This window comes from Erinaceus europaeus, chromosome 8, assembly GCF_950295315.1.
Source record: "Erinaceus europaeus chromosome 8, mEriEur2.1, whole genome shotgun sequence".
NCBI classification, from domain to species: Eukaryota; Metazoa; Chordata; class Mammalia; order Eulipotyphla; family Erinaceidae; genus Erinaceus; species Erinaceus europaeus.
This window is the reverse complement of record NC_080169.1, coordinates 47,957,568-47,973,848: the sequence shown is the minus strand read 5'-3', so window position 1 is coordinate 47,973,848 and position 16,281 is coordinate 47,957,568. Positions and strand designations below refer to the sequence as shown.

The 16,281-nt window shown below is 38.3% G+C and overlaps 1 protein-coding gene across 1 annotated transcript in view; it reads right to left on the bottom strand.

Annotated features, from left to right (window-relative positions):
• COL28A1 (collagen type XXVIII alpha 1 chain) overlaps positions 1-16,281 on the bottom strand; it is a 301,074-nt gene that overhangs the window by 114,192 nt on the left and 170,601 nt on the right. The window contains 2 exon segments of the mRNA XM_060196187.1: positions 2,088-2,156; positions 4,944-5,012. Coding sequence (XP_060052170.1) covers positions 2,088-2,156; positions 4,944-5,012 — 138 coding nt within the window.

Genomic DNA, 16,281 nt, shown 5'->3' with positions numbered 1-16,281 from the left:
ATCGACCTTAAATGAAGCCAAGACTCATCTTTTCTATCTCTCCCCTCCCCCTAAGGTTATCACTGGGGCTTGGTGCTTACACTGTGAATCCACCACTCCTAGTGGTAGCTTTTTCCTTCTTCTTTTTACTTGATAGGACAGAGAGAAATTGAGAAAGGAAGAGAAGATAGAGTGGGAGAGAAAAATAGAGACACAGCTCTATTTCACTGCTCACAAAGCTTTCCCCTGCAGGTTGGGGAACAAAGACTTGAACCTGAATGCTTGCACATGGTGCAAGAACCCAACCCCTGGAGACAAAAACCTTAGAAAGTTCTGGGCTCTGCACCGAATTCATAATCAGGGAGGATTGGTGGTGGGAAAAGCATTTTCCTCCCACTCTCTATCCTGCACTAACTAGCACAACAAGTGCTACTGGTGCACCAAGTAATTCCTCATAATTGTAAACCTTTCCTTATTTTCCATGTGAGCTCACTAGGAAGGGTTCCTGCATTGCCATGTGTGTGACCTGTGTCTGAGTCCTTGTACCACATAGGAGTTGCCACGTAATGGAGAAAGCTTTGATGTTGTTGCCTCTTTATTCAAATGAAAAGTAGCCTGGAGTAGTAAAATCACAAATGCAGTGTCCCAGCCACACACATGCACATGCTAATTGATTGCCTTGACATGTAAAATCAGCCCAGGAGATAAACAACTACTGTTCCAAAAGCCAATGATAGAAGCCCTGGATAGTGTGTGCTTGAGTAAAACATTTAGCACAAGATTGAGGAGTTTGATTCTTGACTAAGCTCACTCTAGAGAGAAGTAGATAGCTTAATTTCAATAGTTTGTTCATGTTTTTTTTTTTTTTTTACTTTCAGCTCTTACTGCCTCCTACTTAATAAGAAGTTGTACTACTTAAAAAAAAAGTTTGACTATTCCCACCTTTTAAATGGTCAGTAGAAATTATCCAGAGGTAAATTAATCAGTTTTGAAACTCAAGTATGCTAAGAATTATCAGGAGAGGGGGTTTTTAAAATGAATACACCAGCAAAACTATTTTTCTAAGCATAGAAAAATAAATCAACATTTTAGAAGTAAAAGAGGGAATTTTTTGACATTGCACATCAACCTTTAGGTGCCATTTGCTATTAACAGAGATGAAGACCCTGGGAACCCCATCTTGTTAGATAGGCTAGCTGCTGCTGAAAGAAAAGCAAAGCCAACAGAGTCAGGCAGTAGCATAGCGGGTTAAGCGCACATGGCGTGAAGCACAAGGACCAGCCAGTGTAAGGATCCTGGTTCAAGCCCCAGCTCCCCACCTTCAGGGGAATCGCTTCACAGGCAGTGAAGCAGGTCTGCAGGTGTTTATCTTTCTCTCCCCCATCTGTCTCCTCTCTCGATTTCTCTCTCTCCTATACAATGACAGCAACAACAGCAACAACAATAATAAAAACCACAATAATGATAAAACAAAAAGGGCAATAAAAGGGAAAAAAATGGTCTCCAGGAGCAGTGGATTTGTGGTGCAAGCACCAAGCCCAGGCAATAAACCTGGAGGCAAAAAAAAAAAAAAGAAAAACAAAGCCAAATAATAAGTGACTACAAATTCCAGTCACACAAGCTCTGAGCCTAGAGCAGGGTTCTCAATTTGGATACTCAGGAAAACCACCTGAGAGGCTACAGGTAATTCATTTTAAACCCGCTTTAGTCAAACTTCTAACCACAGAGATTCAGATTTCATTCTAGTAAACAGCTTCCCAGATGATTCCACCATAGATGCTGAGACTGGGAAGCCCTGGACTGAGAACAGAGGATACAGGCGAGTGAGGCAAGGAACTGAAAACATGCTACATAAACAACAAAACACTTTAATCAATTGAATCTTTCACCCAACAATTTATATGATGTTTATTATCATTTCTGAAATGAACATACTGAAGACTATTTTTATACTCCTTCATGTCATTTTAAAATAGTAGGTGGAACTGTAACTGCTAAGCAGACATTAAATCCATTTCACAATAGTCACTTTTTGTACCATCCATCACCTATCTCTCCATTGCCCTAGTAAATTAAGAGGTGACTCTGACACAATTCCATTCACTTACTTTAATTCCTTATAATCCATAGCCAGGGGGACCAGGGGGGCCAGGCAAGCCTTTCTGCCCAATATCACCCTGTTATAAGATAGCGAGAAACTGAGGAGCAAGCTTAGGAAGAAACAACATAATATTACACTCAGCTTTATCTGACTTCACTCCAATCAGGATCCTTATCTGTAATGCCCATGATCTACTGGATATTTCATATACACAGGTATTTCTCTAAAATGAAGCCACAGAATTATTCATGAAAATCTTGTATATAATTCAAATATAAATAAGGAGTTAAAGCAGAAGTAATTAGTCTATGAAGAAATCAGACCAACTGAGACCCCTCTAGCTACTCTCTCAACCCACAGAAAATTAGGACCCTGAGAACCACTCAATCGTTTGTTGTCTTTAACATGTTCCTCCATTTCAATATGAAGGCCAATTCACTGGGGCTACAATTAAAAAGTCAGTAGCTATTGATATAAGTTGGTGTTGATTTTTTTTTCCCCTCCAGGGTTATTGCTGGACTCGGTGCCTGCACCCTGAATCCACCGCTCTTGGAGGCCATTTTTTTCTCCCTTTTTGTTGCCCTTGTGTTGTAGCCTCGTTGTGGTTATTATTATTGCCATTGTTGATGTTGTTCATTGTTGGATAGGACAGAGAGAAAATGGAGAGAGGAGGGGAAGACAGAGAGGGGGAGAGAAAGACAGACACCTGCAGACCTGCTTCATCACCTGTGAAGCAACTCCCCTGCAGGTGGGGAGCCGGGGGCTCCAACCGGGATCCTTATGCTGGTCCCTGCGCTTTGTGCCACATGCACTTAACCCACTGTCCCCACTGTACTGAAGGAAGTTTCAGTTCTGATGCATGTATCTCTCTCTCCCTTTGTCTGCCACTCCTTTTTCTTTTCTTTTTTCCTTTTTTCCTTTTTCTCTTTTTTTTTTTTTGCCTCCAGGGTTATTGCTGGGGCTCAGTGCCTGCACCACGTATCCACTGCTCTTGGAGGCTTTTATTCCCTTTTGTTGTCCTTGTTTTATCATTGTTGTGGTTATTACTGTTGTTGTTATTGATGTCATTATTGTTGGATAGGACAAAGAGAAATGGAGGGAGGGGGAAGACAGAGAGGGGGAGAGAAAGACACCTGCAGACCTGCTTCACCATTTGTGAAGCAACACCCCTGCAGGTAGGGAGCAGAGGGCTCAAACTGGGATCCTTATGCAGGTCCTTGCACTTGGCACCATGTGCACCTAACCCACTGAGCTACTACTAAACCCCTTCTTCCACTCCTTTCTCATTTTATCTGAAAAGGTCATCCCAGAGGACCTGCAAAATTGCATTGAAAGAAGTTTTAGTGCTCTAATATCTCTTTGTGCCTATCTCTGTCTTATGTTAAAAAAAATCAACTCAGAATAGTGAAATCCCAGCAATGAAAATAACAGCAACAACAATAATAATAACTAATCTGTTAAAAAGCCACCTTAGGGAGCCTTGGCAGTGACTCACCCATGCAAGGACCTGGGGTTGAGTCCTTGCTACCCACCTGCAGAGGGATGATTCAAGAGTAATGAAGCAGGTCTGCTATCTTTCTTCCTCTCTATTTCCCTCTTCCCTCTCAATTTCTCTCTGTCCTGTCAAATAAAAAAAGGAAAAAATAGCCACTTGGAGTGGATGATACATAGTGCAGGCACTGAGCCCTAGCAATAACGCTGGTGGCAATAAATAGAATAGTAAAGAATAGAATAAATAGAACAGAATAGAATAGAATTTTTAAAAGCAACCTGAAGTAAAAGATATAAAAATTCTTACTTTATTTTAAAGTCTATTATGTAAGATATGAGAATAGTTGTCCCTGTCCTTTTTTGTGTTTCATTAGCTTGTATGATAGTTTTCCATCCTTTCACTTTGAGTCTATGTTTGTCTTGTTAAGTTAGGTGGGATTCCTGCAGACAACTTATGGTTTGGTTATATTTCCTGATCCATCTCCCTACTCTGTGCCTTTTAATAGGTGAATTCAGGCTATTGATATTTATTGATATTATGGATTTAAGTTATTTCAATGCCATTACTCTGAACTTTTCGGAGTGTTCCGATATACTGCATGTTTTTGGTAATGTTGTTATTGTCTATAGGAGATATTTTAGAACTTCTTGCAGAGCAGGTTTGGTGATAGTTAATTCCTTCAATTGTTGAGTCCTCTTGGTTGACTGATCCTCTAAGCATTATGTAATGTCCATCCATAGCTTTTATTACTTTATTTATTTTAAAGAAAGGTATGTTTCTTAATGATAGCACAGCTTCTAAGGAATCTGGAAGTGCTTGAGCACCTTGCAACCACTTTCTTAAGAGACATGACTTCTGATTCCTTTGATGAAAGAAATGACTTTATAAACTTAAATGTTTGAGGCGGTCTGGGTGGTGGCATACCTGGTTAAAAGCACGCATTATCATGTTTAAGGACCCAGTTTTGAGCCCTGCCCCCACTCCCCACCAGCAGGGGGAAAGTTTCACAAGCAGTAAAACAAGTACAGCAGGTGTTTCCTTCTCTCTCTCTCTCCCTCTCCAGATTTCCCTCTCCTCTCAATTTTTCTCTGTCCTATATAAATAAAGTGAAAAAAGGTTGCAAGTGATAACTATGGTGAAATAAACAAATCAACTAATTTAAATGTTTTTTTTTAATGTTTATTACTGAGAGTTCGGCAAACGCTAGAAGAACTGAGAGTTCAGATGATATGAAAAATTAACACTTGTTATAAGCAATAAGAAAATAATAAACCAACGCTTTATTTAACGAAAGGAGTTAATATTCACTTTGTTGTCACTGAATGATAGTATTGCACCTGCCTTTTGCAATGTGCAGATTTGAAGACTCACCTTTGGCCCTTGAGTTCCTATGCCTCGAGGTCCAGAGGTGCCTGGAGGACCTCTGACACCTGGCTCTCCCTGAAAAGACATAAGGAAAAAAAGTTACTGATTTTAAAGTATTAACAACAGAGTTAGAGAGATTACATAATGATAGTCTGAAGCCCCAGAGGTCACAAATTCAGTCCCAATCCCAGGAATCACCAAAAACCAGTTCTAAGCAATATTCTAGTTTCAGCCCCCTCTCCCCCTTTCCCCCTTCTCCCTTTCCATCTCCCTTCCCTCCCCCCTCTTTCTCATAAAAATACATAAATACATGTGTTTGCTTTTCTTTCTTTCTTTCTTTTTTTTTTTTTGCTGGGGTATGGTGCTGGCACTACGAATCCATGGCTCCTAGCAGCCATTTCTTCTATTTTATTGAACAAGACAGAGAGAAATTGAAAGAGGAGGGGAGACAGAGTGGGAGAGAGAAAGATAGATATCTGCAGACCTGGTTCACTGCTTTTTAAGTTTCCCCTTTGCAGGTGGAGAGCTGGAGCTCAAACCTAGATTTTTATATGAGTCCTTACTCTTTGTACTATGGGTGCTTAACTTGATGTGTCACTGCCCAGCCCCTATAAACACATTTGTAAAAAAGATCTCTTTATTAGTATCAGAGAGAAAGAGAAAAGGAGAGAATTGCTGAATATCACTCTAGTACATGTGACACCATGGGTTTAATTGAACAGAGAGAAATTGAGAGACATGAGTTACACATAGTAGTAAGATGCTTGTTTGATTAAATATTCATCCACTAAAAACCCAGAGGAATTTGGGGCGAGTTTTTTGTACCCAGACAATATTCTCAACAATGCTGTATTGTAATATGGATGACTAGTTTGCCAGACTCCTTGGAATCTCATTAAATTTATCAGATAGATAGAAATTCATACTTGCATTTCATAGGGATACAACAAGGTGAGAAGAAGAATCTAAGTTATAAAGTAAGCAGTAAGCACTTGGTAATTTAACTCTCCACACCAGCTGTTTTATTAAAGAGAAAACAAAAGGTTTACCCAAGAGTACACAGCTATTAAGAGGCAGGACTGGGAGGAAACAGAAAAATAGGAAATCTTACATGTACCCAGTACAGCCATTTTGAAAAAAAAAATGTCTGCTTCCCAAAAAATTCAGCATAAACTTGTCATTCAGTCTAGCAGTATTATTCTTAAATATATACTGAAGGAAAACTAAATCATTTGTCCATTAAAAAAAAAAAAAAAAAGGAAGACTATCAAAAAAAAAAAAAAAAGGCCAAAGTGGCATTGTTTTAGATAGAGGCAAGCTAAAGCCTACCTAATCTAACAGGAGTCTCAGTCTCTTCTGAAAGAAAATCAAACTGGAGTCCCCTGATCAGTGTGGTTGAGGTAATTTCAATAAGTTACTTCCTGCCTTCTCTAAGGATAAGTGGGTTTACCTGAAAAACCAACTATATGTATTTATAATTTGACTAACAAATTTACCCCACCCTCTTTCTACCTATACAAACCTTTCATTTATTATTCTCCTTACCACACCTTTCTACTTGCTAGACAGGATGTTGCCCAGTTCATGAGTTACTTAATAAAGGCAGCTTAGGGGACAAATGGTGGCTCACCCAATAGAGGACACATATTATATGTGCAAAGATGTGGGCTAAAGGTCTTGGTCCCCAACTGCAGCAGGATAAACTTCACTAGTGGTGAAATAATGATGCAGGTCTCTCTCACTCTTTCTCTCTTTCTCGCTCTGTATTTTACTTTCTATTCTAAAAAAAGGAAGAAAAAAATGAAGACAGTTTAACCTCTAAATTTGTGGTTTTCTTTTTAATAATTTGATTGGTTTTTTTAGCAACATTAATAATAGCCACAAACTGAAAACAATCTAAAATGTCTATCAATTTGAAAATGGATAGACAAAATATGTTATATTCAGTAAACAGACTATAGATGAACCTAAAAAATATCATCATTGATGAAGGCAGCCAGACAAGGAGAGTATGATTATTTGATTCTACTTATATGAAATGTACAGTTAAGGCAAATATATATAGACAGAAAGTAAGTCAGTGTCTGGGGTCAGGAATTAGGAGAAGGATTCACTACAAGTCATTGTGAGAGATCATACGGACGGAATGAAATTATCCTAAAGCTGACTTCTGGTGATGGTTATGTAAGGGGAAAAAAATCTGCCACCTCAAAATACTGTCTTTGGCAAAGGTTGATTTCATAGGAGGAACCCAAAGCTGGGTGCAGGCTGCTTTTGAAAAAGGCATTTACATAGACACTTTTCTGTTAGGGCAATTCCTTTGCTGTATTACCTTAACTCTTTTTAAAAAGAGAAAGCAAAACTTAAATCTGCACTTACATATTTTTATTTATTCTACCTTCCCCAGTAACCACTCTAACTGAACTTCCCTTCCTCCCAACACTCCCCCCACCCATCTCCCTTGCTTAACTAATATTTATATTATGTTTAAAATATGTGGCTTTTTTTTTAAAGATCTGTTTTTTGAGGAATACCAGAGCACCACTCCACTCTGACATGTAGTACCAGATCACACCAGAGATCTCACACAAAAGTCCTACACTAGTCCTGTCACCCAGGTCACAGCCCCAATTTCTGAGTCTTTCTGGGATTTTTGAGTCATTTCTTGAATAAGGCACACTAGTGATAAGTACTCTCTTGGGCACATGTATCACACCCCCTGTTCTTATTCTTTGACCATAATAAATAAGACTGGTAAAGAATAATATATACCACACAACTCCTATCCTTATTGTTTAAAACTGGTGAAAGGTGATAAATAATTAAACTGGATCCCCGAGGAAGGAAACAGATGGAAGAAAGAGTAGAGGCAACCATCGTTTAAATAATAAAAGCCCAAAGTGGGCTGTGGTGCACTGTAGAACACAGATGTTGCCATGCACGAAGACCTAGGTTCAAGCTCCCATTCCCCACCTGAAGGGGAAAATCTTCCTCATTCAAAAATCAATGCTATTTGATTCTTATCTGATTATTTGCCAGCCTTAAATGGCCTTTGTATCACAAAACTGTATTATTAGTAAAATTATTTTAAAATCACACTATATTTTCAATGAGTAGATTCTGTGATATATGAAATATTTCCAAATGAAACCAGACTTTCAGTTTAGACTTCCCAAGGTGGTGAATGACTAATAGATCTCAGCAGTGTAGAAATCATGGGTAATAAAAAATGAATTATTTATCTAGAAAAAATAGTTCATCCTTTTATTAATAGTACTTTCTTCTTACAAACCTTGAAATACCTTTAGAAAAAAACAAGGCCTTAACCTCATCATCCAGGGCCCTGGTCAGAAAATCCTGGGATTCCGACATAGATATGATGGGCCTAGACCTCTAACAGACCCTTCTCTGGTCATCTCCATCAGGAACAACATCATAAACCCTCTTGTGGACCTCTACAGGACCTTGCCCTCATTAATGATGAAAAATAATGGTAGAAATAATACCACTTTCTAAAGAGAGGCTAGCTAAACATATTCTGCCACTCAAGGAATACTGGCCCTGAAATGAGTGCAGCCTAGAATGTTCCTAGCTGTGACTGTGGAACGCAAGCTCAGACTGACAGGGATGCAGAGGTTACACAGACTCCTGTGCTAAATATGAATAGACATAGGCACTAGGTCTTATCAATGGGGTTTATAGTTAACTGTACTTACATACTTTTCCCATATTTGGGAGCTACTCTCTGCCCTGATCCTGCTTTCTTTCTTTTTTTTTTTTTTAATTTCTTTATTGGGGAATTAATGTTTTACATTCAACAGTAAATACAATAGTTTGTACATGCATAACATTTCTCAGTTTTCCATATAACAATACAACCCCCACTAGGCCCTCTGTCATCCTTCTTGGTGATACTGCTTTCTGGTTCTGTTCTCAACTCTGACATGATCTTCCCAGACAACACCCTTAGCCCACTTTCGTGTTAGCTGTGGGGCTCAGGCAAAAAATTAGTACAGTCATGGGCCACCTTGGAATATGCCTAGAATAGATTTCCTAGCTCCTTCCAACATAGAAACCCAAAATCTCATCTACTATATTTTTACCTTTAGGTTACTGATTATTAGACAATTTGTTCTGCTTATATCTTAATGCTTTTTGGCCACCAAGTTGCAGATGACATCAACCTGACTTCCCTGGGCAGATGACTTTACCAATGAGTCCTGAAACCCCAACCTCCCTAGAGCCCTACCCCACTAGGGAAAGACAGACAGGCTGGGGGTGTGAATCGACCTGTCAATGCCCATGTCCAACAGAGAAGCAATTGCAGAAGCCAGACCTTCCACAGTCTATACCTCATAAAGATCATTGGTCCATACTCCCAGAGGGATAAAGAATAGGGAAGCTTCCAGCAGAGGGAATGGGATACAGAACTCTGGTTGTGGGAATTGTATGGAATTGTATCCTTCTTATCCCACAGTCTTGTCAATCATTATTAAATCACTAATAAAAAATAAATAAATTTTTTTAAAAAATGTAATGTTTAGTTTTGTGGGTGTTTTTTTTTTTTTTTTTTAAAAGCCTTAGAAGAACTGAGAAAATTTCCTCCCTTCTTTTTAAAAATTGTTGTGTTGTTGTGTGTGTGTGTGTGTGTGTGTGTGTGTTTTACACCTCCAGATTACTTTTTCAGTCCTCTACGGAGACACAGAGAGAGATATAGCACTAATGTCGCTTTGTGGCGGCGGAACGCGGTGGAGAGAGGGAACACAGTCCTTTATTCGTGCTGAGGCACCTCAGGGTTGGATTAGAGCACAGTGATTTGGGCCACGTGGAGCCAAACAATGGCCGTCCCCCTGCTACTTACAGCACCCCTCCACCACAGAGGTAAAAAACCGGGTGGGGGGGGGGCGGAAGTAGGATGGCTTTTCATAGGGCAACAGCCAGGAGTGACGTTTTGGACAGGATTGGTTGGGAGAGGCACTTGAGAATATCGGTAAGTGGCAAAGCCTGAGGGCAACGACTGCATCTGCATTATTCCCCAGCACACTATGGTTCTCTAGTGCTATGGCACCTCCCATGTAGTGCAGGGCTCTGAGCCTAGGCAACTCATAGCAAGGCATGTGCCCTACCTGGTGAGCTATCTCTCTAACCTAAGAAGATTTCTGAACTATATTTTATCTCTGACCCACTTCTTTTAATCTACATTTTCCTAATAACATGTTTTCCTTTTGCCTTAAAGATCAGTTTTGTGATTGTAACATCTTTTCTCCCTGCCTTCCATTTAGTATTTAGATGTTTTTGAAGCTACTAATACAATTATCTCTAACACTTCTCTCCTTTGACTTTCAATTCTGAGTTTTGCTCAACTTAAATAATTACTCTGAGCTACCATCACAAGCTCTAAATAAAACCATGAACCTTTCTCTTGGAGACCTCTGAAGTACCTCTAATAAAAGCATCAATGGGGGATCAGGAGATAGTTCAGTCAGTAAAATACACCCTAAACCATCAGGAAGGACGTAGTTTGGAGCCCTAGTCACCACACTGTATCACAAAATAAACCTCACAAGCGGTGGAACAATGTGTCTATCTCTCTTTTTAAAGATTTTTAATTTTTTTTTACTGAATAGAGACAGAGAAAATGAGAGCAGAAATGTATATAGATATGGAGAGAGACAGAGAGCCACTTGCAGCCCTGCTTCACCATTCATGACGTTTTCCTCCTGCAAGTGAGGACCAGGGGCTTGAACTTGGGTCCTTGTGCACTGTAATGTAATTGATTAACCAGGTGCACCACTGCCTGGCCCCTCCTCTCTGTGTCTCTCACCCTCTATCTAAAAAAGAAGGAAAAAGGGAATCCATAGGGCCAAGTGGAATTGTGCAGACATGAAGTCTCAGTACACAAAAAAATTTTTAGGAGTGTCTATAAATTAACCAAGTGGAAGTCCCCAAATATATCAAATTGATTTACACACTTGTTGCATTGTGATATCATCCAACAGGACAGAATACAGATTAACATAGGTAAGTATTTTTTATGTGGATTCACTAATGTTTTATGAGAACTAAATGTCTATTACCTGGATACCCTTAACTTGGGCATCTAGAAATGCTAACAATTTATCCAACCAAGCTAAAGATGCTAATGTTCCCATACACTGAAAATAACCCAGTAAATCATACTGAATAGGAACATCCTGCTTTCAGATATCAGAAGAACCTGAATTTGAAAAATAAATGTTAAAATCTTATACAGGTTATGTCCAGGATTTGCCTTAGAATAAATAATGCAGAAAAGGAAATGAGTGGGGAGGACAGATAAGAGACTGGCCATATGTTGATAGTCAGTGATGAAGTATAATAGGTAAAGGGGAATTCATTTTAATGGCCAGTCTACTAATATCTAAGTTTAATCATTTTCACAATACAATTTTAATAGTACTTATTTAAATCTATGAATAATACTTGATAAAAATTTTCAACAGTGAAGATGGGGGAAGGCTGCTATTGGAAAAACACAAGATTTAAAGTTGAGCAAAGGGAAAGAGTACACAGGTAAGTTCAATAGTATTAGTAGAAATTATATGTGTTTTACAAATTTTTGGATTGTACCAATACAGCATGATTTCTTTATTTATTTTTTAATTTCTTTATTGAGGGATTAATGTTTTACATTAGACAGTAAATAGAATAGTTTCTACATACATTACTCAGTTTTCTCTATTTTTTTTAATTCCTTTATTGGGGATTAATGTTTTACATTTGACAATAAATACAATAGTTTGTACATGCATAACATCTCTCAGTTTTCCACATAACAATACAGCCCCCTTTTTGGACCTGTATTCTCCCCCCTACCCACACCAGAGTCTTTTACTTTGATGCAACACACCAATTCCAGTTCAGGTTCTACGTGTGTTTTTTTCTTCTGATCTTGTTTTTCAACAACATTCACTCTTCTGTTTCTGACTTATTTCACTTAACATGATTTTTTTCAAGCTCCATCCAAGATGGGCTGAAAATGGTGAAATCACCATTTTTAATAGCTGAGTAGTATTCCATAGTGTATATATAACACAACTTGCTCAGCTAGTCATCTGTTATTGGTCACCTGGGTTGCTTCCAGGTTTTGGCTATTACAAATTGTGCTGCTAAGAACATATGTGTACACAGATCTTTTTGGATGGGTGTGTTGAGTTCCTTAGGATATAGCCCAGGAGAGGAATTGCAGGGTCATAGGGTAGGTCCATTTCTAGCCTTGTAAGAGTTCTCCAAACTGCTCTCCACAGGGGTTGGACCAATTTACATTCTCACCAGCAGTGCAGGAGGTTCCTTTGACACCACAACCTCTCCAGCATTTGTTGCTGCTACCTTTTCTGATGTATGACATTCTCACAGGAGTGAAGTGGTATCTCATTGTTGTCTTTATTTGCATTTCCCTGACAAAGACTTGGAGCATTTTTTCATGTGTTTCTGCGGCGAATTGTCCATGTCCTCTCCCCATTTTTGGTTGGTGTCATTTGTTTTCTTGTTCTTCAGTTTGGCAAGCTATTTATATATTTTGGTTAATGAACTCTTGTCTGATAAGTAGCATATAAAGCTTTTCTCCTATTCTGTGAAGGGTATCTTGGTTTCGGTAGTAGTTTCTTTTGCTGTGCAGAAACTTTTTAATTTAATGTAGTCCCATAGGTTTATGCCTGCCTTAGTCTTCTTTGTAATTGGATTAATTTCATTGAAGATGTCTTTAAAATTTATGCAGAAAAGACTTCTGCCAATATTTTCCTCTAAGTATCTGACAGTTTCTGATCTAACATCCAAGTCCTTGATCCACTTGGAATTTACTTTTGTATTTGGTGAAATATAGTGGTTCAGTTTCATTCTTCTGCATGTTTCAACCCATTTTTTTCCAACACCATTTGTTGAAGAGACTCTGCTTTCCCCATTCAATAGTCTGGGCACCTTTGTCAAAGATTAGATGCCCATAGGTGTGGGGGCTTACTTCTAGGCTCTCAAATTCTGTTCCATTGGTCCGTTGTCTATTCAGTACCAAGCAGTTTTGATGACAATGGCCCTATAATACAATTTGAGATCTGGGAGTGTGATGCCTCCAGTTTTGTTGTTTCTTCTCAAGACTGTTTTGGCAATTCGAGGTCTTTTCTGGTTCCAGATAAACATTTCTAGCATTTGTTCTATTCTCCTAAAAAATGTGGTTGGGATCTTGATGGGGATAGCATTAAATCTGGATATGGCTCTGGGTAGTATATTCATTTTAATGATGTTAATCCTTCCAATCCATGAACATGGAATATCTTCCCATTTCTTTGTGTCTTTTTCAATTTCCTTGAGTAGTGACTCATAATTTTCAGTATACAAGTCTCTCACTACTTTGGCTAGGTTTATTCTTAGATATTTTATTGTTTTTGTTGCTATAGTAAAATTAATTGATTTCTGGATCTCATCTTCTTCTAATTTAGTGTTTGCATAGAGGAATGCCACTGACTTTTGAATGTTAATTTTGTAGTCTAACACCTTACTGTATTGCCTGATGATTTCCAAAAGCTTCTTGCTGGATTCTTTGGGTTTTCTATGTATAGTATCATGTCATCTGCAAATAGAGAAATTTGACTTCTTCTCTTCCAATCTATATCCCTTTAAGTCCTTACTCCTGCCCGATTGCCATGGCAAGAATTTCCAACACTATGTTGAATAATAATGGTGATAGTGGACAGCCCTGTTTAGTACCTGATCTGAGGGGAAATGCTTCCAGTTTTTCACCATTGAGTATGATGTTGGTTGTAGCTTTGCTATATATAGACTCCACTGTTTTGAGGAATTTTCCATCTATTCCCATTTTTGTAGCCTTTTGATCATGAAGGGATGTTGGATTTTGTCAAAAGCTTTCTCTGCATCTATTGATATGACCATGTGGTTTTTGGTCTTGCTTTTATTGATGTGGTGGATCACGTTGATTGATTTAGGTATATTAAACCAGCCTTGCATGCGTGGACTAAACCCCACTTGGTCATGATGAACAATTTTTTAAATATACTGCTGTATCCAGTTTGCTAGAATTTTGTTCAATATTTTAGCATCTATATTCATCAAAGATATTGGTCTGTAGTTTTCTTTCTTGTTGTATCCCTGTCTGCTTTTGGTATCAGAGTGATATTGGCTTCATAGAAGCTAGAAGGGAGTATTCCTGTGTCTTCAATACTATATGATTTCTAAAAGTTAAGGGCAGGGAAGTTTGGGAAGCCATATAGCAGGTAGAACGTAAGATTTGCAAGTATGAAGTTCTGAGTTTCATCCCAAGTATTGTATATTGCAGAGTGTCTCTCTCTCTCTCTCTGTCTCTCTCTCTGTCTGTCTGTCTGTCTCTCTCTCTCTCTCTCTATCACTCTCTCTCTCTCTGTCTTCTTCCCTTCCTCTCTCTCAGTTAATGGTGGAGAAAGGGCAGAGGAAGATTTTTTCAAATTTTTTTTAGGGAAGCATTTGCCACTTTATGATTTAATTTGTACTGTTTTTTCTTGTGGTGATTTCAGTTAAAACCTTCTGAGTGTGTATTAACCACACTTACAGTGGGACAAACAAGAAATAAACAGGAAAATTTGTGAGTTTACATTAAGCCAGCATCTTCAATGTTTAGTAGTTTTTGTTTATTTCTTTGCTATATTTCTATCTTACTCAGTTCTACACAGTCCTCACCACACTTGGGATTATCTGAAGGCTAAATGGAGTAGGATAGCTGACTTTGTGGACCTTATAGCCCTTTCTCCCCTTAGTAAGTAAGCAACATGATGTTTACTTTGGGCAAGTTGGTGATCCTTGGCCATATAATTGTTTATATATGTTTTTTTAACATGTCAACATAATTATTTGACCTACATGGATACTGTCCAATTATACTTTTTTAAAATTTATTTATTCACTTTTGGTGCCCTTGTTGTTTTATTGTTGTAGTTACTATTGTTGTTATTGATGTCGTTGCTGGATAGGATGGAGAGAAATTGAGAGAGGAGGTGAAGACAGAGAGGAGGAGAGAACGATAGACACCTGTACACCTGCTTCACCACTTGTGAAGCGACTGCCAGCAGGTGGAGAGCCGGGAGCTCGAATCGGATCCTTATGCTGGTCCTTGCGCTTTGCGCCATATGCACTTAACCTGCTGTGCTACCACCCAACTCCCAATACTTTTATAAATCTTATAGATTTTATAAATCCTCCTTCTGCCTTCCAATTTAAGACAATATATTTTGCCGATGTTAAGTTCATCTATAATAAGGCATTGGGTTTGTTCCTTAAACATATGTTACCTTATATACATATATAACATTTTTCAACAGTTGAAAGTATCAGACATTTAATGAGCTGTGTGAATCCATATAGTGTCTTTCCACTATGAAGAAGTGTTGAAAATGCATTGTGCCCTGGGCTGTCTATCCAATGATAAGCCACAATGCTGAATGAACACAAACTATGGGTGTTCAATAGCAACAGTTCTGCCGTCATTCACCACCATTGACACCTAGGCAGTGTATTAGTCACGATAACTTCATATACACAGTTTTATAGTCACTGGTCAGTAACATTCACCTATAAAAAGAAATTACAATTGGCACTTGCTTAGTTGGACTTATCTTCCCATACCTAATTTGAAGGATGGAGGAGCCTGTAGAGGGAGCCCTTGCATTAAGAGAGAATGAACCGACCAAAATGCAATTTCTTCAATGGCCATTCTGTAACTACAATTTCTTATCCTTCTACTGCCACACCCTCAAAAGAAGACTATACAAAGTATCTAGAATTTCTTTTCTCACAAAATAATTCTAGATATATTTGCATATCTACATGCATGTGTAAACTATAGGATTCACCTGAAGGTATTACCTAGACCATAACCTTCCAGAGGTTAATTTCATTGTCCTTTAGAATTGTGCATGCCGCAATGCACAAAGATCCAGGTTCAAGGCCCAAAGCTCCATCTGTAGCAGGAAGCTTCACAAGTGTTAAAGCAGAGCTTCAGGTGTTTCTCTTGCTCTCTCACTCACTACTTCTCCGTTCCCTATCAATTTCTTTCTGTCTCTAACAAATAAATAAATAAGATTTGTGCATAATACTGCAATGACCCAGGCAATCATTTATTGAACCTGTTGCTTTTTATGTTATACAACCTAACTAGCTACGTTACTTCATATCTGCACTTAATATTTTTTAAACACAGAAAAAAAAAAAAACACTATTATATTCACTCATTTCCTCATTGGTGAATTTTTGCTTTAATCAATTCTAAGGTTACTATCATTGTTAATAATACATTTGATAATTAACACTCATTATGTTAATTATG